The sequence below is a fragment of the Copadichromis virginalis genome, linkage group LG4 (assembly GCF_057382275.1).
Source record: "Copadichromis virginalis isolate Kocher_CV1m ecotype Utaka linkage group LG4, C_Virginalis_male_GT1.1, whole genome shotgun sequence".
In the NCBI taxonomy this organism is placed as follows: Eukaryota; Metazoa; Chordata; class Actinopteri; order Cichliformes; family Cichlidae; genus Copadichromis; species Copadichromis virginalis.
The window spans coordinates 4740941-4763220 of NC_140621.1; the positions used below are offsets into that span (position 1 = coordinate 4740941).

At 42.0% G+C, this 22280-nt stretch overlaps 1 protein-coding gene across 4 annotated transcripts in view; it reads right to left on the reverse strand.

The window, feature by feature from the left end:
* Positions 1–2789: 2789 nt before the first annotated feature.
* The window catches only part of LOC146710630 (thyroid hormone receptor alpha), a 112930-nt gene continuing 93439 nt past the window's right edge, over positions 2790–22280 (reverse strand). For 3 of the 4 annotated variants that reach the window (XM_085453225.1, XM_085453224.1, XM_085453226.1), the window contains 6 exons: positions 20253–20374; positions 16928–17075; positions 14660–14865; positions 13262–13408; positions 10863–11121; positions 2790–5565 (listed from right to left, as the gene is read on the reverse strand). In XM_085453225.1, coding sequence (XP_085309351.1) covers positions 5315–5565; positions 10863–11121; positions 13262–13408; positions 14660–14865; positions 16928–17075; positions 20253–20374 — 1133 coding nt within the window. In that variant the 3' untranslated portion in view covers positions 2790–5314. The remainder of the gene's footprint in view (positions 5566–10862; positions 11122–13261; positions 13409–14659; positions 14866–16927; positions 17076–20252; positions 20375–22280) is intronic. The other variant, XM_085453227.1, reaches the window with a different exon arrangement.

Here is a 22280-nt window from a genome sequence, read left to right on the forward strand (position 1 = left end):
AGCTCAACGGCCCAAGAAAAAGCAGAACGACGAACACTTGGTGCACAACAAAAGCAACATCGAAAGCAACATGAGTGTGGGACTTCACATCGTGTCTTTAATTATACAATTTCAGTATTTTACATTCCACGTGTGGACATATTCCTGCAGGGATTGTCGTCTTTCTCCACCAGAGAGTGCTAGCATGAGCCGTAGCAGGTTTCTGGGAGAGGGTGTGGGAAAGGAAGGAGAGGCATATGGAGGAAACACCCGGGGGGGGGGGGTTGGAGTTGGAAGGATGTGGAAAGGTGGATGCAAGGATGAGAGCTTACGGATGTTTTCCCTGGGTAAGTAATAAAAACAGTAGTATTTGTTAGCTTTGTGCCAGGCTGCAGCTGCAGAGCTTAGCATCAAGTTCACATTTGAGTTTATTGTAAACGTAATATAACCCTTCCTTTGATCTCAGAGGCAGACAGAGAAAGCAAACTGTAGTGATGGTGTGGAAAACATGGAGACTGTTATTCTACAGCTTGATTGGGATGTCGGGACATGAAGCGGACGGAGGTAGCCTACCTCTGAGTGGCCTCAATTATGTCCAACAATGCTACACTGCCACAAGAACACGTGTTTTTGACTCTATGGCTCACACAGGTGAAGGAATTTTCCATTCTGCCTCGCCTGCATAAGTGCACCAACTACTTGAGCCATGTCCAAGCAGACAGAACAAATCAGTTCTTTTATTCTGATTTCTTAATGTAAAATGATTTTTTGGTTTCTTTGTCTTGTCACTGAAGCACTCCATGCTATTAGTAACAGAGATGTCACGCAAAAAACATGCATGGCTAAGGTACGGTCCTGTGCAGCTACTTCTCATTAGAGTTTAAAAACCCAACTGCTGAGATCAGACTTAAAGAGCTACCTGAACATGTCTGCTATGTGATGATGACTGTGGAAGGTGGGAAGGATGGTTGCTGTCTCTCCACTATGCTGGTGCAGCTGATCACGGCTGAAGGCAGTGTGCTCTGTGGTGCTGGTGTGCTGTGTTTTTTTTCTCTTTTTAAAGGACAGGAAGAGGATTTCCCCAGTGATCATTTGGCTGAGAAGGAGAGAGAGGGTGAGAGAAAGAGAGAGACAGAGAGGCCATGCTGCCAGCTCCAATCTAAATCACGAAGTTGACCTCAGTCTCAGACTTGGGGGGGGATTCACCAAGAGGTTTGCAAAAAGCAAGTCAGCCATGAGTTGATGATCTCCACAAGGCATCTATAAAAATTATATGTATGCATCCACACAGGAAGTGCATCACTTTGAAGCTGAACGTTGGTGCTTAGCAGATGTTACCGATGGCCAACTAATATGGTAACCTTTGAATGTATTTACTGCAAATCATATGTCAATTACATTACCCTGTTATGCTTATTTAAAGCTCTGTTTCTTTATTACTTTAGCTGGTTCAAAAAACGTCCTTTGCTCGGTGTAACACTTTAGTTCATCCACTGCCTGAAACAAGCGATTCTACGCTCTCCTTCCCTCCCGATAAACAACTTGCTGTTTCTCTGGGATGAGCGACTTCTGACTCGCAGGATTACTTGTACATACACTCAACTCATTATTTGAAACTTCTCTGTTTAAACACAGTGACAGAATATAAGAAAACGCACATCAGGTCCAAAGTCTAACCCCAAGTCCAACGTATTAAAAACAACTGTACAGACATTGATTCTTGTGCTATATGAGCGGTCAGATTCACGATCTGATTGGAACTGGCAGCATAAACTCACCCACTGATAGCTCGAATGGCACATACAATAACTGTGTTGTGTTTGTGTATAAATATTTGCTCCTATATTGTGTATATTTGTACCACCTCTGTGAGGCACATGTACATGTGTGAATTAGAAAGCCAGCAGTACCCTGTCTGAGCCTTAGCCCGGTTGCAGCGTGGCTTTCATTCACAGTGATAGTGAGTGCAGTACAAACACAGCAGGTCTGGAGACGGCCGCTCTGACCTTGGACAGCTCAATCATCCTATTGCCGTGTGTGTGCGCAACTGTATCCCTGTATAAGCACGTTCTATTTAAATACCCTGCAACATAGATTGGTAACACTGAGAGTGGCAGCGTCGCGTCAGTCCTTGTTGGTTATATAAGATCATCAGGGAGGATATTGGGAATGCTACAGACTAGCAGGAAAGGGAAAGATTTAGGAGAGGTCATAGAGGAAAGGAGTTCAGGGCTGCTGAAGAATACAGGCATGGTTTTAGTGCAACAGAAAAAAAACCTGATAATCATTTGTAGAGGATGGCAGTGCGGGATATGGTTGGTGGAGATGGTCTCAGCAATGTTAAATTCATGATTTGAATTTCTGGGCCAGTGTTTTCCGTTTGTGCTTCAATGGCGAGGGAAGAATTCAGGGATGCATCGCCCGGTCCATGTCTGCGTATGTTTGCTGGTGGCCTGAACTGCGTCACACTGCAACGGTCACACACACACTCGCCGTTTCCCTCGCTTCGGCCAGGACGAAAAGTCATATCCTCAGGCGGATTCTGCTGACTCAGTTGCTGTTTATTTACCTTCCAGTCACCACCCAGAAGAGTCTCTTGGGCTGATCCAACAGGGCTAAAAATCAACTGTGGTGCCAGTTTCCAGCTGTCACTGTGTCCTGACAGCTTCCTCCAAGTTCAATTGGCACACAGATCCAGATTCACAGATTCATGTCTGCAGTGTTGTCACTTTAGGTTCTTAAATAAAAATTAAAAATGACTCTTGATCCCAATTTTTTTGTGATAAAGTCTGAAAAAAAAAAAAGGGGGGGGGGGGGACTGAATTTCAGCTGTTGATCTCTGGCCCATGTAAAAGACACTCAGTGGGTCCATGCTTGCAAGTCCTTTGTGCACGGTGAGTACATATATCTGTATTTTTATATCTCTGTGCATGTTTATGTGTATGCGCTGCAGGTAGAGGGGGAGCTCCTTTTAAATGAGAGGTGAGGTAGAATCTGCCAGTTTCAGGCGGGACTTGAAATGGATACAGGCGATGGGGAGAAGCCTGAAGAGGTTTCCACAACCACCACCATGTGCTAGTGCTGAACCTAACACAAATCAGTGGAAAGCTGAGGGCGCGGACCATAGAGCAGGGGGATCCAATGGGATACTCAAACACTGACCCAAAGACACAGGAAGTGTGCACAACTCAGGAGGAGGAAGTGCTGATCACAAAACAACTGAGGTAATACATGTGATAATAACTAAATGGGTGTTTAATATGCATAGGAGTATGTGAGGTAAAGACAACAGGAGGTATGTGTTGGAGAGGTATTCCAGCTGTGTATAAATATAAGCAGACGTCCTGTGTATGCTATATTTAGTATAAAAACAACGTCGCAATCAGCTTTTCTCTTCCTGGATGCTCAAGATGCCATGACTAAATCAGTGCTTTCTGAGGAACGGGGCTGGAGCTGGCCATTAGCCTTTCAGCAGCTAATTGCCAGTTCGGGTATAATGGAGGTAAAGATGATCCAAATCCACTGAATCCAATGAACAAGAAAAAAAAGTATTATTTTTATTTTTTATTTTGGTAGATCATGAATGAAAAATACGTTTTAGAATAAATCTCCTTATAACTCCTTGCTGCTACTGTTGACATGGAAATGATAAAAACAACATCCTATAACTCCTGAAGAAGCAATAAAGTAATAGTGACTGATATTCTGGGAAACAGGATTTCTTTCTTTGCTTTCTTACTTTGGTAAAAATAACACAATTTCCAAATCTGTCCTTTAAAAAATAAACTACAGCCAATAAAAACACTAACTTAGCACAAAACAGGAAATAATAAAACATCTGGCTTTAAACATTCCAACAAACAACAACAACTAAGCTAAACATAAAAAAAAAAATCATCCACAGCCACCGCCGTGCTATGAATCCTGGGATAGGCTGGGCAACAAAGGATACACCCGACAAATCCTTCAAATCTGGGGAAAAGGAGGACGCATTTGTGGGCCGCATTTGGAGCAGCCCTCGAATTGGGACAGCCTTCATCGCCTGGCAGTGACGATGCTATGCTAGCATAGCTTAGCATAGCTTAACATAGCTATGCTAAGCTAAGCAGTCGCTAGTGTTAGCTTCAAATACAGCATAAGAATGGTATCAAACTTTATATTTAAGTCACAGAAAGAAAGAAAGTAAACCTGTTTCCAAGAATATCAAACCATGTCAGTAAACAAGGAGAATTTACTGCACAAAGATGGATATCAAATCCACTAAAGCAAAACGCTTAGTGATCACAGAAAGCACCGTGATGTTCATGACATCTTGTAACCTCTGATGCACTACAGTAATTAATACCTATGGGTTCAGTGTCCCAGGCATGGATTAAGCCCAGTTCCACACTTGAAGGAAAATTCAATGAAGATTTCAACTGAAAACAAAGTTTTTAGTGTTTTTTTAGACTGGGTTTAGTCTCTGCTCAGGAAACAGAGCGATACCATCTCGTGTCTGCAGTTATAAGACATATCTGTATATAAATAAGGGCTTCATACAAAGTTTTCTCACTGTAGCTTGCATATGGTTTGACTAAATATTACACGAGTCTGTGTTTTCTAATCAGAAAGGTAATATTGTTTGAGGTAATATTGTAGGGGTGTCTTTTGTGCATGTACACCATGTGCCTGTGTATACACGAGAGAGAGAGAGGTCAGTACGTGAGGGAGGTAGGTCAACAAAGACTCACGGGGCCTTGGCAGGTTGAGGGCTAGGCTGCGGACAGAGGATGACTTTGCAGTTAAGGAGATGCGAGGGAGGTGTAGGGATTGAAAGAGAAGCTAATGATCAGGTCCCAGAGATTAAAACAAAACAAAACAAAACAAAAAAAGCACTTATCTGAGGTGATAGGTGGCTGTGCAGCTAGTAGAAACATAACCAAGCCCCTCAGTTTGCATTAGTCAGGAGCAGTACAGCTGTGTATCCATGGGGGTGCAAAAAGAGGCAATGCAATTGTTTGCATATAAATACACTTTTTATGGTGTATGAATGTGTGAATAGCTATGTAAGTATTTACACTGCTTGTACTTTGTGTGTGTGCCTAGTGAGACTGATTGCATTCCTCTGATAATATTGATGTGTGCTTGCTGGTGGTGGATGTTGTAGTTGCTTGACAAATCAAAAAAACAAAACAAAACAAAAAAACACACACAAAGGGGCAACAAAAGAAATTTACAGAGTGTGTTCTCCATGAAGAGAAAAAAAAAAAATCCAGTTTTTAGTCCTCGCTTGTCCTTCAGCCAAACTTCCTCTCAAAGCCACCACAAAAGTGTTCTTTCTGAGGGTGATGTACAGTTACACTTCCTGGTCCTCGAACACCTCCAGGAAGAGCGGGGGAAACAGTTCATTGGGACACTCGACCTTCATGTGAAGGAAACGGCTGGCGTGGCAAGCCCCGATCATGCGCAGGTCTGTCACCTTCATCAGCAGCTTGGGCCAAAAATGGGGAATGTTGTGCTTGCGGTAGTTTATATAGTGCTCGAACGCCAGAAGGAAAGCCTCTTGGCACTGCTCAATCTTCTCCACGCTGGTCAGCCCTGAACGGTCTGCAGGCAATAAAGAACAAAGGAACAATTACATGGGAAATGTGCCCTCCGCTGCCTGGTTCCTTTTAAAACATGAGAAACATTGCAAATTGAAATGCTGCATACATTTTTCTTGGAGAGGGCAGAATAAGTGATGTGACAGTGTGTACTGGAAACAGAGACTCTGAACAGAACATCGTATTTATATATAACTTCTATAAATGAAGCTGTTGGTTTATTGAAAGTAGTATAAAGGATTATTTTGATAGTCAACTAGTCACAGATTATTTTTGTGATTAGTCAACTAATCATGCATCCATTGGAGGTAAAACGTACAGCTTATTGCACCAGCAGCATCTGCTCTTATATAACTATCATTAGCTTACAGCTTTAAGTGTTTAAGGTATGTGCTAACTAAAAATAAAGACAAGATGATAGTTTATTGAACTTTTAATGAAATTTGCAGATTGTCTCGGTGGAGTTTAATAAACTCAGCCGTCTGCTCCTTGCTATCTAAAATATAACAGCAGACTGGAGTAAATTCTCTACCAAATTCTGTTTAATCATTTGTCTGCTTGACGTTTATTCAGCTGTGTAAAAACTATAACTTTAATCACAGCCAAACCGATTTACTCTGGAAAAAATAAAACACTGAAAAACGCCAAATAATAAAATTTTTAAGTCTGAAATGATGTGCAGGGAGTTTGCTGTTCTCGGCTCTAGTGACCCCGGTCAGCTATATATTTTTGCACATGTCGAGGAGCGTGTCAGGCTACATTTCACTGTGTGTTATACTTGTATAACTATGCATGTGACAAATAAAGAACCTTGAACCTTGAACCTATAGAGCTGAGGGTAACAAACGTTTCCGAAAACGTTGGAACACTTTTGCAAGTATATGATGTCTCGATAAACAGAGCAGATATTTGAAGTTTACACAGCTACATTCTCACCTGAAAATATCTTAAAAGTTTATTTTGTGACCCAGAAAGAGTAATCAGAGTATTATTAAAATAAATAGCTGCTACCATTGTTGCCAGCTGGAATTAGCTGGGCTGCGCTATGAATTCTGGGATAGGTTGGGCCACGAAGAATACACCCAACCAATCTTTCCATTCTGGGGATAAGGAGGACACATTTGTCGGCCACATTTGGAGGAGTCTTTGAATTTGGACATCCTTCGCCACACCACTGTGACGTAATCGGCCTCCGAAGGATGCGGCCCCTATTATAGCACAGCTACAATACCGGACACGCATTCCTGCCATCTTCTGTTTCAGTCTGTTATAAAACTCTTAAATCCTACTACTTATTCCTGCGTCTTTCAGGATCTTGCAAAGCTTCAAACGACGCATCAACTATTAAAGTAGTTGTCAACGATTTTGATAGTCGACAAACCTAACTGAAAGTGGCAAAAGTGTGGCAGTTCAAACACTGGAACTGCGTGTTTGCAACCAGAGAATTAGCACCCATCAGCTACAAGGGAAAAAAGCCCAATATTCACAATTTGGAAAAAAGCTGCTGTGTTCAGTATCTTTACCCCTAAAAATATCTCAAATGTACTCAGAAGCAAACACACCCTGACAGAATTCCAGCAGCAGCATGTCCATAAATAAGCTGCCTTAGGTCATCCTAGGTCTTGGAGAGATTCCAGGACCTTGAATGACCTGCAGGATCTGCTCTTCTGATCTGCAGTGATGCACAGTGCTTTGCTTTCCAACTATCAATCATGCCGATACTGTCTGTCCCTCCCTTGTAGTGTTGTTCAGATATTATTCTGAGTGTATCACTGCACACTAGTTACATCATTTCAACTATGAAACAGAGAATTAGAGATTTATGAGAAACTATTATTGCATTTTATTTTATAGCAGATGGTTTTGTGAATAAGCATCTAATATAATCAATGTTAAGGTTCAGTGTTGGGAAGGTTACTTTTAAAATGTATTCCATTACAGAATACAGAATACATGCCCCAAAATGTATTCTGTAACGTATTCCGTTACGTTACTCAATGACAGTAACGTATTCTGAATACTTTGGATTACTTAATATATTATCATGCTTTTTACAACAACGTGAATGTACTATTGCTGTGTGATTTATTACTATTACTGAAGGTCCGCGACTCCGAACTGTAGTAAAGGGACCTCTGACTAATAAGGCGGGGTCCCTGTCGGCTCGTAGCCGAAAAATAGCTTTACTTTGTTGTGTGGGTCAACTTTTCTTGCGAGAGACAGAGAGAGGCGTTGAAAGACTGCTCTAACGGAACTTATTGTTTTCGGAGGAAAACACGAACACAGTGTACAGTCGAGTCTTAATAGCTTACTTACAACTGGGCTCGTCAGGCACTCTTCTTGGCTGCAGTGGTTATTATTATATTTACATGCTTCCAGCTCCCGTTTTTCCTCGATGACAACTCGTACCTTTCCACTCCCCTTTTTCTCCCTCCTAGCGCTCACAGACACATAACATGTATGGCAGTCCATTCTCCCTGCAACACGGACTACACTGCCCATGATGCTACATTCTTTAGAGCTATGCTTGTAGCATTCTGCCTGTTAGCTTAGCACAACAACAACAACAACAACAACGAAAAGGCCTCTCTCACCCAGGAAACACACAGTCGCAGAGAGAGAGAGAGCGTCGCCCTGTAACCATGGCAACCGTAACGCTGCCGCCTGGAACAACAGAACGTAGCTGTCAAACAAAACCCAAACAGTCCTGACCCGCGACAACATGAAACAGGAAAGTACTGCAGTGTAATCCATTTATTTCAACAAAGTAACTGTATTCTGAATACCACCTTTTTAAACGGTAACCGTAACGGAATACAGTTACTCATATTTTGTATTTTAAATACGTAACGGCGGTACATGTATTCCGTTACTCCCCAACACTGTTAAGGTTGCATCTGGGTGTCTTTTACTTCACACTTTGAAGAAATCCACCTCAAGTGGGGCTTTGTGGCCCAGCTTCAGAGACAGTGACTGTCTAGGAATTAGGGCTGTGTGGTGATAGGATTAAAAGCAGATTAGACAAGATTATTCCCATTCAGGTTGTTTAGGGAGTGTGGGAATTTAGTTAATGTGTTTTTCCCTTTTCCATCAGTGTGCAAATAAAGCCGGTGTGATCAGCTTTATGTCTGTGGTTAAAGTCCGTCAAACTGTAGGTACCATGGTAGACTTTTAGCATTAGAGCAGAACTAAAACTACAGGGCCAGTCCCATGGTGGGGTTTTTTCCACTACAAATGATTGAAAAATGGGAAGCAAATAACTTCCTTACAAATATCTTTAAATGGCAATGAGCAAGCTCCACCTGCACCAGTGTAAGGACTGACCATGAACGCACTGGAAACTGCAAAGTTGCCTAATTGCCATCGTTCTGGGACACAAAAGAATGTTGTCAGAAAGCTCCTTACAGAGTGGAAGAACAGAAGTCTGCTATTCTTTCCAGCTATCTCCCGTTTAACGACTGAAAACAATTGAAAATGTGATTTCTGTCAGGAGGGCACTCTGCCCTTCTATGTAATTATATAGAGAGACTAAAGGAGAAGCAGCAGCAAGACCCACCACAGAAAACAACAGGCAGTCAACTCCATTATTTACAGTGCATGCAGAAAGTAAGTATTTCTGTTACTTGTTCCACATTTTGCCATGTTATGTACACCCTGTTTTCCCTGATCGTCTGTTAGATGTTTCTACAACTTGATTGGAGTCCACCTGTGGTAAAGTCAGTTGATTAAACATGATCTGAAAAGATCACAAACCAAGCCATGAAGTCCAAGGAATTATCTGAGACAAGATCGTATTGAGGCACAGATTTAGGGAAGGGTACAGAAAAATTTCAGAAGCATTGAAAGTCCCAATGAGCAAAGTGGCCTCGTCATCCATAAATAGAAAAAGTTTGGAACCACCAGGACTCTCCCTAGAGCTGGCCATTCGGCCAATCTGAGCGATCAGGGTAGAAGGGCCTTAGAGATGACCAAGAACCCAATGGTCGTTCAGCGTGACCACAGAGCTCCAGGATTGCTCTGTGGAGAGAGGAGGACCTTTCAGAAGGCCAACCATTTCTGCAGCACTCCATCAATAAGGCCTGTTTGGTAGAGTGGCCAGATGGAAGCCACTCCTCAGTGAAAGGCACATGACAGCCCGCCTGGAGGTTGACAAAAGACACCTCCAAGACAACGAGAAAATGCTCTCGTCTAATGAAACAAAGATTGAACTGTTTGGCCTGAACGCCAAGCATTGTGTTCGAGGAAACCCGGCGCCGCTCATCACCAATAGCATCCCCACAGTGAAGCATGGTGGTGGAAGCATCATGCTGTTGGGATGTTTTTGGCAGCAGGCAGAAAAAGATAAATGCAGCAATGTACAGAGACATCCTCGATGATAACCTGCTCCAGAGTCTCTGAACCTCAGACTTTCAACAGGACAATGACTCTGAGCACATAGCTTAGATAACAAAGGGGGGCTTTGGGACTACTATGTGAATGTCCTTGAGTGGCCCAATCAGAGTACAGACTTGAAGCTGACTGAAGATCTGTGGAGGGATCTGAAAATAGCTGTGCAGTGATCAGTGATACTCCCCATTTAATCTGATGGAGTTAGAGACACTCTGCAAAAGAAAATGCCCCAAAATGTGCTTAAACGAAGTACTGAACAAAGGCTGTGAATACTTATGTACATATTTTAGCTTTTTGTTTTTAATAATTTGCTAAATTAATCTGTAAAAAACGATAAAATGTGGAACATTTGAAGCACTAAATAATTTACACTAAAACTGTACAAGCAATACAAAAGAGCCAGGTGGAGTGGGGTTGCAAAGTGGCAGAAGCATACAGCAACTATAATCCTGAGGTTGACTTCGTAGACGGTCAGAACCACCACACCTGAGATTTAACATCAAGTAATGTTATTAATGTTTTTTTAAACCTACCAAACCATAAAATTAAAAAAGAGAAGACAAATCAATCCTGCTATTATTGGCTGATTTGTACTCGTGAGTGGAGCAATTTCATTGTGTGATGTAGCAACAGTGACTTAGTTTCCAACATAGTGTCGCATTAATGTGAAAAAAAAATCATTGTTGTTTTGTTTTGAAACATGTTTCAGGGAAAAAGAAATTGTGTTCTTTCATAAGACCACAAAAGATAAAAAAAATCCTCACTTGTTGGTTCATATATGAATATATTTTCAGTGTAAAGATTGTGGTGGGAATACAACCTGAACTCTAACAAAACCAGTGTCGAATGACAAACATCACATCTTTTCTCTTAAACAGATTTTAGACGATGGTAACAATATTCGTTTTTCACCTGAGCTCATGAGCAGCACCGCCTGCATCAGCGCCACCTCCGAGTCATCCAGATTAAATTGTGCTAGACTCTTGCCCAGATCAAAGATGGCGTCCGACACCACGCCCAGCCCGCCGTTCTTCAGCTGCTCGCGTTTCACAGCCATCTCGCCGTTTAGAGTAAGAGTCTCGCTGTCGGGATCGTAGCGCACAGCAGCACGCAGTGACATGATCTCCATGCAGCAGCCTTTCAGCAGGATTATCTGGTCCTCACAAGGCAGCTGGGAAACAAGATTTGAGCTTGTCAGGAAATGAGACAATGCTGAACTTCAATCAGAAAAGTCTGTCCTGGAAGTCAACAGTTGTGTTTGTTTTCTAAACTATTGAGACATTGATGATATAATAGTAACTAAAAGCTAGCTAGCAAATATTAAGCAATTTGTTACAAAAATAAAGTTACACCAACTGCAATGATCTTTTCAGTTTTTATTTACATTGACACAGTGTCCCGACTCTTTCACAATAACAAACAGAAACACACAGTGAAATGGATTAGGACTGCTTTTCCTCCACCCCATTATAAGAGTTGAAGGGTTATAATATTCTAGTCACAACAAGTCCTTTGCCTTTATGTAACCAGGAAGCCCCTACAATATACATGATGAGTGCACTCAGTTAGGTGGGAAGACATGCGATGGCACTTGCTCACAGATCGTTTGCACAGAGAGCAAAGCAATATCAGTAAGTGGTGAGTCACCACTTAATACAGAGAGAGAGGGAGACAGCGGTGGGGGTGTGGGGTGGATTAGTCGGTGTAATCCCAGCTGACACGCAGCAGGACAAAAGCTTCAGATGGAGGAAGTTCCCAATCAAAAGACCCAGCTTAGGTTAACGAGCTTGTTAGTGTTTTAACGGCGAGCTACGCTCACAGTCTGCCTTTAAACATTACCGTGAAACCAGAGTATGCACACGTGTAGTTTAGATAACAATGTTAAATCATTTATAGCCGTCTAAATTCAAAGTGGAAATCAGAATTTAAAGAAATGACAATAAAGAAACTCACAGTGTTAATTTCAGTAAAAGTGGAAGCTCGAGAGAGCGACACATTTTTAAAGCCGCTGGATTGAATTGTTCTTGTCTTTGAAGTAGACGGGCTATATTTAGGTACTGTGTGAGCTGACATTTTGGGAAAAGATATAAAAGACTGAAATGGGGGTTTGGAAACCTTTCCTGGGGCACAGAGTAAGAAATCAGACTGCTGCTGATGTTTCTCTTAAAACTTGTCTCTTACTGAATGCAGCATAAACTTAAACAATACTATCGCAGATTTTTAGAAGCCTCTTCAGTTAAATGTTGCACATTATTTACTGAGGTTCTTTAATCTGTACTGCTAACTGATCTTGTTACCCGACTTTCATGTTAAGAGTAATTTCTGTTGATGACAGCTGGGGTCACCCAAAAGTTCATGATATCCAAGCCAGAAGGCAACACACTGGGCCAGCTGAAGGAAAGTTAAGTTGAAGAGTTGCCATTGTGACACATTGGAGGAGATCCAGCATATAATGCAAAGGCACAACTGCAAGGGACAGAACGGGACTTCCAGGCAGTGATCTAGAAATAGCAGCAGAAGTGGAAGCAGTCCAGAGCTGCACGAGAACATGACCTTCACGGTAAAATGATTTTGATGGCAGGCAACAGTTTGATGGCACAGGTTGCCTGGTGGGAAGCGACCTGTCGGCAAACAAACGCAAACACGTTGCAGTCAATCGGAGGCAGGCTGTGCTGATGACTGCAACTCATCTGCATCTCTTTTCAATAAGAGATTTGACTCAGCTGGTTGTATTCTGCTTATATTCCTACATAAAAGCAATACTGATAAGAGTCTATGTGATTTACTGTTAAATTGCAGTCTTGCAGCAAATATGTCACAATTTAAAGAGAAATATCTGATTTTTTTCTTTGATGAGGCTCTGTCTGGACTGGAATGTACGCCACTAATGTGAAATTTTGTGTAATTGAAACTTTTGTGTATATAAACAGCAACAGTTTTGCGATTATCCCAACTCTGTCATCACGAACAGATTGCATGCTAACTTAATCCTGTTCAGCTGCAAACTGATAGCAGACGAAATCCATCTTACAGCTAATGTTTCATATTAAAGATATCCACATAAAAAGCAGATTTGTTTTATTGTACTATAAATCTAGTCCTGTGTAAGCGGGATGTGAAGAAAAGTTCGAGTCTGTCTGGAGCACACACACAGCATCCAAGGCAGAGGATCCTGACTTGTGAAGTTATCACTGCATAAAAGGCGAGAGTGATCGGAAAGTTGGAAAACTGACGTGATGTGCAAGCAGAATCAAAGACTGAAGATAAATACAAAACAAAGAGTGATGTAAAGCCCCACGCATACCACATACCTCTGAAAACATGGGCAGTTTCTTGGCAAAGTCGACGACGCGAGTGATGGCAGGGGTCATTATCTTGGTGAACTCGCTGAAGACTTCCAGATCCACCTTATCTCCGTCTGAAGTGGGCATCATAGGACCCTGGCCAATATCATCGGGCTAGAAAGGAGACATTGTTCAACTATTAAATACCACAAGAAATATCTGCTGAATGAGGTGTGGGTTGATTCTCTTTGCAGAGGAGGCGTATCAAAGAAGCTCAAGGAAAAATGGAGTCGGTTTAGGAGATTACAGCTTTAGAAGAACACGATGTAATATAAATGTAAATGCAGCATATACAATGTTACGTTATGATGTTACAAAACGGAAACAAATATTTAAAACTGCGAGTTTCTGGTCTTTGATGCCAACTGTTCAGCGGTGTGTGCAAGATGCAAATCACATCACAGTCGTTGCATTGTTTTAGTTTAAGCACATGAATGTTCGCTCTTTTGTAATATGAGCACAATGCCTAAAAAATTATTTCCAGTTGCTGGCGAACGCTACATAAATAAAAGTGAGCTGAATCGAACTGTAACCTGAAGACTGTTAAAAACTTTAAAGCCGTCTTTACCTTCATGGAACTGTTGCCTGGTAACAAACATCTGACCTTTGCGTCAAGGTAACCTTTTGAGGTTTAAAGCACGTGCGCCTGCACGTTACACTGATCACATGGGACGCCACAGAGCAAGCTGGCCATGATGAAAAGGAGAGCTCTCAAAACGGCTTCTTTTGAAATGAAAAGAAGTCGCCTTCTTTTATGTTGATGTTTGATATCTGAAGTGGAACTGACTTTCAAGGCGCTGTTGAATTCTGGAATAACGAGCTACATGAAAGAAGGAAGGAGCTGTTGCGAGGACCAAACAGCAGCCCGATTCAAATGCCCAGATCTGTGTTATGTAATTTTTTTTGCAGTTTCTGCTGCGTTTTCATAATCTAAGATGATGCTTTATACTTTTTCCATCTCTGTTGCTGTATAATTTACATTTTTGCTTTCTATAATCTTCATATTTGTTATCTCTAAAGCACCTTGGGTGTGCAGGCAGTCATTATTGGACCGTTTGGAAGTTTTTTTTCCTGCACGGGATCCTTCTTGGTCACATTGAATAGATCTGTGTGTAATAAATACATTTTTGCATGACGCAAAAGAGCGATTGTTGGCAATTAAGGTGCAAACGGCACCTCGGTTTCCTCCACGGGCTGTGTGCCACAGCCACGGCTGACACAGACGAACAGCGTGATGTAAAACTCTGCAAAGCTTTACATCACTTTTTACAGCAGTGTCATGTTCAGTTCTCTGAAAAGATTTCTATTCTAGTTTATGCAACAGTGCTCAGCCTAAAGGCGATGTCCACTCAACTAAAAGCCTACCAGGAATTTGCGCTTCTGTTTCCAGCTGGAGCCCTGGGCGTTGGTGTGCCGGTGGGCTTCGGTCACCATCCTGATCAGCTCCCACTCTGCGGTGTCTGGCTCTTGCCTCGTCTGTAGCATCCGCATCATTTCCTCTTTCTTCCTCTTCTCGCGATTCTCCTCGATCAGACGGCGCTTGGCCACGCGCTTTGAGTCATCCAACACCACTATCAGACAGGGACAGGGGCAGGAAGGACACAGTAACATGGAATTGTTCTTTTTTCTGTGGGAGATGAAAGCCTGCCAGTTTAGTCAAAAATAGGCACAGTGAACATGCATTATTGGACCGAGGAGCTCTGATATGTTTGTCTACAGCTGAGCTGGAAACCTTTCCAATGCAGTAGCTGTTGATCGTAGGTTTTACACTGAAAGGACTTTGCTAATAGGCTAATTATGCACTACGCCTGGATGACTCTTTCACCGAGTGCCTATAATCACAGCTCTCTTCCAACATGAGTACTCTGTGCACATTCAGAGTCAGTAATAATCAATCCCTTCCTGTAAGGACACGGGCTAAATCAGTTTTAGCAAACGTGTTCCAAACATGACAACAGAAGCGGAGAATAATCACAAATAGATGTTACTTCTGTTGCATAACACTTTGTAGTAAAATCCTATATATGCTGCTGTATAAAGGCACAAACAGCTTGCATACAAGGTTGCACAGATGATATCCTGGTTACGCACTCAGTGCTAATAAAAGCACCTACTTTTGTGTACACTGCCATCCTCGTGCTTGCAAGGAGCTCTGGTGACACTGAGTGTGTTTATCAGACGTGACTGAAGTCTCCTCCTCTGCTAATCCACTGCAGTAAATGGCTTACAAATTTAAAGCACTAATGCTGCTAAAGCAAATACTAAAACAAACACAAAGTAAATATGCTACAAATAGTCTGAATGTGTGTGCGAGGTTTTTTTTAAACATCCTGGGAAAAACAAACCCTTCCCTAGATCCACACAAGCAGATGCACTTGCAAAGATTCTGATGAGCATGTGAGAGTTCCCCATTATTCATCACTCTAACTAGTTAGACTGCAACGTTGTGCAGAAATCTGTGTGAACACCCAGTAACACGTTTTTGGCAAATTTTGAAAGGGTGTACTGTTCATCTCAAATTAGAGTCCAGTACAAAGTTTTTATGTGAGAACAAAAGGCTCAGGCTACCCACGCATGCACGGGTTTCACGCTTCGATGCTCTTGCTCTTGGGGCTGTGGATCCATCGTTCTGTTTTGTTTGTGATGAATATTTCCCTCTCTGTGCTTGAGGATAAGGATGACTGATTGTTGTAGTTGTATGCGAACAACGCTAGATGCCGATAGCTAGCTTAGCTCATGCTAATCAAAGCTCCGTTAGCTTGTTTTATGAAGGATTTTTATAGATGCTATAGATGATTATGCCAGCACAGCTTCAGGCACAGCTACTGCCAAACACTGTAACAATGTGCACTGCTCACGTGGGCCGAAAAAGATAAAGCCAACACAAAAGTAGCAAAAACTACTGCATAGCTTCACTTTACATAAAAATGACACAGTGCATGATTTCTTTCTTCTTCTTCTGTTTTTTTAATCAATCCATCTGGATGCTGAGATTGGTGCAGGGGTTTGACAGGTGTCACAAATCAGGGAGCTAACTCTAGCCTCTGAACTGGACCTCTTCACCCTGTTTGTGGTCCTGCTGTCTTTTGGAACATTTTAGTGGAATTAACTGAGCAACAATTTGACTCTCTGTGAGGTAACACAGTGAACATTTTGATTTTGATGAGTAAAATTGTAGTATTTTTATCACTTTATTACTCAGCACTGGTTAGCAGCTATCAGCACTTGTACATTTGATGAATGCCCGTAGCTAAGCACACTTGCAGGCATTATCAGATTAACAACTAATCACCTTCTCTTCTAAACAGAGTAACTTCTGGCTCTAAAAGTCCAACACAGCAGATAAAACTGAGAAGTTACAATCAACTAGCACCGTAACTGCCAGACACAATCTATTTTACTTTTTTACTTCTATGTGAAATATTTATTTTTACTAGTTACTAGTTGTAAATTTTTTGTTTTACTTTTCTGTTGTGCTTTCTAGTGTGAGTTACTTTCTCTGCACAGCACCTTCAATCTGCCTTTGTGTAAGAAGGCTGCTTTTTAAATAAATGAACCTCGGTGAACTAAAAATCATTACCTTTTCTCTAAAATCTATGACGAGCTTAAAAACAAACAAAAAAAAAAACTCACAGTCCATGGCCATGCCCACAGAGATGCATTTCTTAAAGCGGCACAGCTGGCACTGGTTGCGCGTGATCTTGTCGATGATGCAGCAACCTTCATATTTACAGGAGTAGGACGGATGGAGATTCTTCTGGATGGTCCGACGGAAAAAACCCTGAGGAGAAGGAAAGGGGAACAGGTGTCTTCCTGTTAAAAGGGAGTTTTTTCTTCCCACTTTCACCAAAGTGCTTGCTCATAGGGAGTCAATATGATTGTTGGGTTTTTCTCTGCATGTATTATTGTAGTTTCTACCTTACAGCATAAAGCGCCTTAAGGTGACTGTTGCTGTTATTGGGGCTGTATAAATAAAAATGAATTGAACTGTTGTGAAAATTAAATCCACCAATTAAATGTTCTTGTGTTCTGATTACAATAAAACAAGTTCATTAAATGAGTCACATCACAAGGCATGTTGGTGACTGTGAGCCAAGATCCTGCTTGCCAAAAATCGTGAAGTAATGAACTGATGGCATGACTGAACATCTCTCGCAAGCTTTACACGAGACGGTTCGATTGGAATAACACAGCAGACGTGGTTTACAAAGACCTGGTTTGAACCAAAAGTGGAGCGAGGTAGGAAGTGTTACTCTGTTATTTGAAAGTTAAGTGAATACGAAACAAGTGTTTCTGCCTGAGGAAACACGTTTAAATTTAAATGTTGCTTCCCTGTGAGTGTGTTATATTGAGAATAACTGCAGCCAGTTTGAGGGGCTGCTGCCAGTCCTCAGATAATAGATCAGTTCTCAGCACCTCTGTGCCAGCCATCAAGGAGTCTGCTGGCAACTCACTAATGTACAGTATGGCACATATCACTGTATTTGACACAGGAGATTGATGCTTCCTTTAGTGATTTTTCCCCTGAATGTCAAACTGCTAAACACCTGGATTCTAAACATCATAAAAGGCTGTTTTTCTGTAGCCCACAAATCAAAAGGGAGAAATAAAGACGCTATCAGACGTGTCAGACATGAGGCCCGATCACAGAATGGAAGGAACCAATCTTTCCACTCTTTGGCTGTGCTTTGTAAAATTGCAGTGCACAGGGGGATGGGGCTTTTTACTCTTGTTTTGTGCTGAGAAACTCATTTTTTTAAACAACATTTAGAGTATTTAAGGTGGAACTGTTAATTTCCTGTGTGTGAATCCTTGTTTTACAGCCTTCTTACTATCAAAGAGCCGGCTGCTTTGAGTGAATGTGAAACTGCACTTATTTTTCTAAACACGTGTCAGATTGCTCATCTGCTCATGTGGAAAGGGTTTATAAATATGAGCATTTTCAAAAACCACTTGTTTACATTAGAAGAAAACTTGGCGTAGCTTATGAGGCAGTGGTGTTACTGGTCCATTCTACTTCACATCAAACTCAACTTTAATTGGTTTTATGAACTGAGACCAGTCTGACAGCACTGATGTGAACTGTAGTGACAGATTTTCAGTCAAACTCACCTACTGTGTATATTAGGACACCAAATGCGTTTTCATCTTGGGCTGCAATCAGTCCCAAACAAAGTCGTCATTCTTACTCATGCTGGGAGTACAGCAACTGTGGTACCAAACAGACTAAATAAAGACTAAAGTGATTTCCTTTAAATAGTAAAAACTGAATATTTTTAAACCAGTCATGCTGCCCAGTCACATGAGGATCGTTAACAACCTAAATTGTGTAGGATGGATTGTGGCGTGATCAGAAAGTAACAAAGAGGCTATTGCTACTGAAATTGCATGAATGCTTGTTAACATGGTTCAAAGGTTGCATAATACTCAAATTATAGCAACACTGCAGGGGCGTTTGGGAGCTATGTAACTGCTGTATGCTATCCTGAGAAAAAGCTCCTCTCCACTGCAGAGCATCTATTCAGCTCTCTGACTACATACATATTGTAGCTGCACAGAATGAGCTCATCTTCATCTACACAACAACACAGCTCTGCATCAGTACGAGTGAAAGAAATGGTGTAAGATATTACTGAGGTGGATTAATACAAAGCATTAAGAATGAGACAGCCTGAACATACTAAAATCTGAGGTTGGAGAATGAATTTTGATGGTAGCTTTCAGCTCGGCTCCGGATTGAACAAAAAACTCCTGAGGGAACTAGCTAACCTCGTCAGAATAATTCAGTTAGCTGCGAAAATACATTGAGCTCACAATGGTTCTTTCTTACTGATCCTTCAGTGTTTCCTAAAGAAGTAAATGCAATTTTTATGTATAGAGTGAGGTGGGAGTGGAGGCACATGCAGGTGAAAGGAAACATAATCAGGAGGAGTAATCGTAGCTGCCTCGTCAGGGAGCCGACGGACTTTTGTACCATTTTCCTCCGCAGCTTCAATTAGCGTGGCGTAGGGACACATGATTTTGGTTTATGCAGACTCTCATGTTTACCCTACAGAGGCGGCGGGAGCCTATGGCACTGGAGTTGGAGTCTGTCCAAGACAAGAGACGTCCTGGAGAAACAGCTGAATGTCATCATAACAGTGAACAAGTCAGTTGCTGGTAGGGCAACAGAAGACATGACGGGCTGGGGCTAGCTCGTTAGCAGTGAAAGAACTTACAAATCACACTGTTCACTATCTGCAAAAGTACTAAAGTACAGCACAAATGATACCTGGGCAGCCCACCCAACTTCACGTTTATGTGTTTCGAACACTGAGCTTTTTCACGCTTAACTATTCAGCTACCTGTAGCTCTTTGAAATCAGTTTACAAGACAGTGTGCTACCTTTAAGATTAGGCTTACACCTTCCATTTTTGATAAAACTTATCGCTATGGCCTGAATCTTGCTTACTTATGCTCCAACAGGCCAGGCCGCTGTGGGCTTTCCATGAAACACTTTTTTCATTCACTCTTTTCACTCTCCACATGTTTATACAGTTTGCACTCTGTGTTTAGTCATTAGATCTTCTTCCTCAGTGTGTCTTTTGTCCTGCCTTTCTGCCCTGAACCCATTCCTTCTTGAAGATTCTTCCTGTTAAAACAGAGTTTTTCCTTCCCACTCTTGCCAGGTGCTTGCTCATAGGGGGTTGTGTGATTATTGAGGTTTTCTTTCGATTATATTAAGTCTTTACCTTACAATATAAACTGCCTTGAGATGACTGTTGTTCTGACTTGGTGATATATAGATAACAAAGAATTGAAGTAACTGCTTTCAGATTTATAAGTTCCTTTGTGGTGATGTTAACTGTCATTTTAGAGCTGGATCAGCCACCTCTACCTCCTGCCAGAGCTGTCAGAGTGTATAATACATGACAAACTAATATCTGCACCATGTTGATACAACAGAGGTGTTATGTACCTTGCAGCCCTCACAGGTGATGCAGCGGTAGTGGTACCCAGTCGCCTTGTCCCCACACACTACACATGGCTCGTCCTTCTCCAGGTAGCTGGGGATGTACCCTGGAACAGAGACGCTAAGAGCTATAGGAGAGGAAGAGGAGGTCGAAAAGGAAGATAGGATGGAATGAGAGATGGGTGAAGGAGTGCGAACAAGGGAGTACAAGCAAGATGGATGGTGAGGCGTGATGACGTAAGGGCAAGAGTGATAAAGGAAGATCAGGATGAATGGGGTCAGAGGGAGGAAGAGAAGAAGAGGAGAAGTAGTGATGAGGAGGAGTGGAGAAGGAAAGGAGGGGCGAGGATGAGTGTTATCACAGGGGCCTCAATGAAAGACCTGCATACATGGCCCCTACAGACTGTGATACCAGATGAAACATATACACAGTTGCAAGAATAAGACAGTATACCAATAACATGTGAGTTTTGAAGTCAGACGATTAAACTTCATCTTAGTCACAATTACAGACAACACAACCTGATTATTGCCAAGACTTGCACATCAAGATGAGAGAGAGTTCAGTTCATCGATAGTTCTTCTCATCACACAGCAAGCTCCATCTCAAAGGTCAGAATTCTGATTTGATCATTCCAAAACCAGATGCTGTAGAGTGCAGTGAGGAATGCCCAGGAATGGCCAACTCTCTGCCATCTATAATCCAGTTCTGAGATCCCTCCCCAGACGCCTTAACGCCCACTCACATCCTGGGCCATCTGACCTCAGGAATTCGCATGATAAGGTGGGGCCAGGTTTCACAATGAACACACCCGAAACTCTGGCTGATTGGGACACACACCCAGTTTCCCACCTTGGCTCAGGCGATTAGAGGATCATCAGGGGGTCCTTTTGTCCCTCTGTGGGGGGAAACTCCCACTAGGTTTATATCTGGGACTCTCCACCATTTGACCTTAGAACTGAAGAAGCTTCTCGGATGAGAGGTGAAACGTCTTCAAGTAACTTAAAGAAGTCCAGACGCTTTTCTTTGCAAGCTCCTTTGACTACGATGACCTGGATGACTGAGAACCTTCACAGACATCCAAAACCAGAGTTTTCCTCTTTTTCAGCCATTCTGATATTTGTTCACTTGTGTGCTTTAGGATCAGAAGCTTCATTCTCCTATAATCTTATATGTTTTGACACAATTCTGAATTCCCATATCCCTCAATGACTGCAAGGATCCTGGCCTTGAGGAAATCAACTCTAAGCCACAATGCTACTTCCACCACACTTCACGGTGGGGATGATGTTTTGGTGCAGTACCTTTTCAGTGTCAGGCAAAAGCTCAGCTTTTGTCTCTTCACGTTACGTGCTTTTTCATGAACAAAGACTAAAGCTAAGTGTAGGGATTTCTGCAAACATTTTACTCCAAACGCTGGGTTCTTTCCAATCTGCCAGGACTGCATGTTGTGTTCTTGGTGTCCTGAACTTTGCTCCATTTGTGGGCAGTTTGCCTATCCATGGACTGATGTACAGCCAAGTCTTGTTTTTGTAGCCTTTGCCAGCTTCATACCTCTTTTAAGGTCGTCTAAAAGTTTTGAGCAATAATTGAGGAAGAGTTCACACCAGCCAGCCTTTTTTAAAGATGATAAGACTAGTAAACAGATTTTTTATGGCTTTACTAATAGGGGGAGGGGGGCTCTATAACCAACAATTGCAGTCTCCTTAATAGGAGCACCTCACTCCCAGAACCTTTTGGAGAAATCACTCGCACAAAGTTTTTCTTCCCTGCTTTTGTCTGTAAATGTGACTTAGACTTAAGGTCAAAGATTAAGAGTGGAAAGCCGGTTAATTAAATCCTTGTATAACAACCTTTTTCTTGCAACTTTAAGACAGGCCGTCTTCCCCGCAGACTCCGATATCATGCCAGCTTATAAGGTTTACACTCACATTCCCAGAATTCATGAAATATGCTTTTCATCTTCACATTTCATTGACTAATTTATTTCTCTTCAGAAGTTTCCTTGAACTCTTTGATCCTCTGAAGTCACA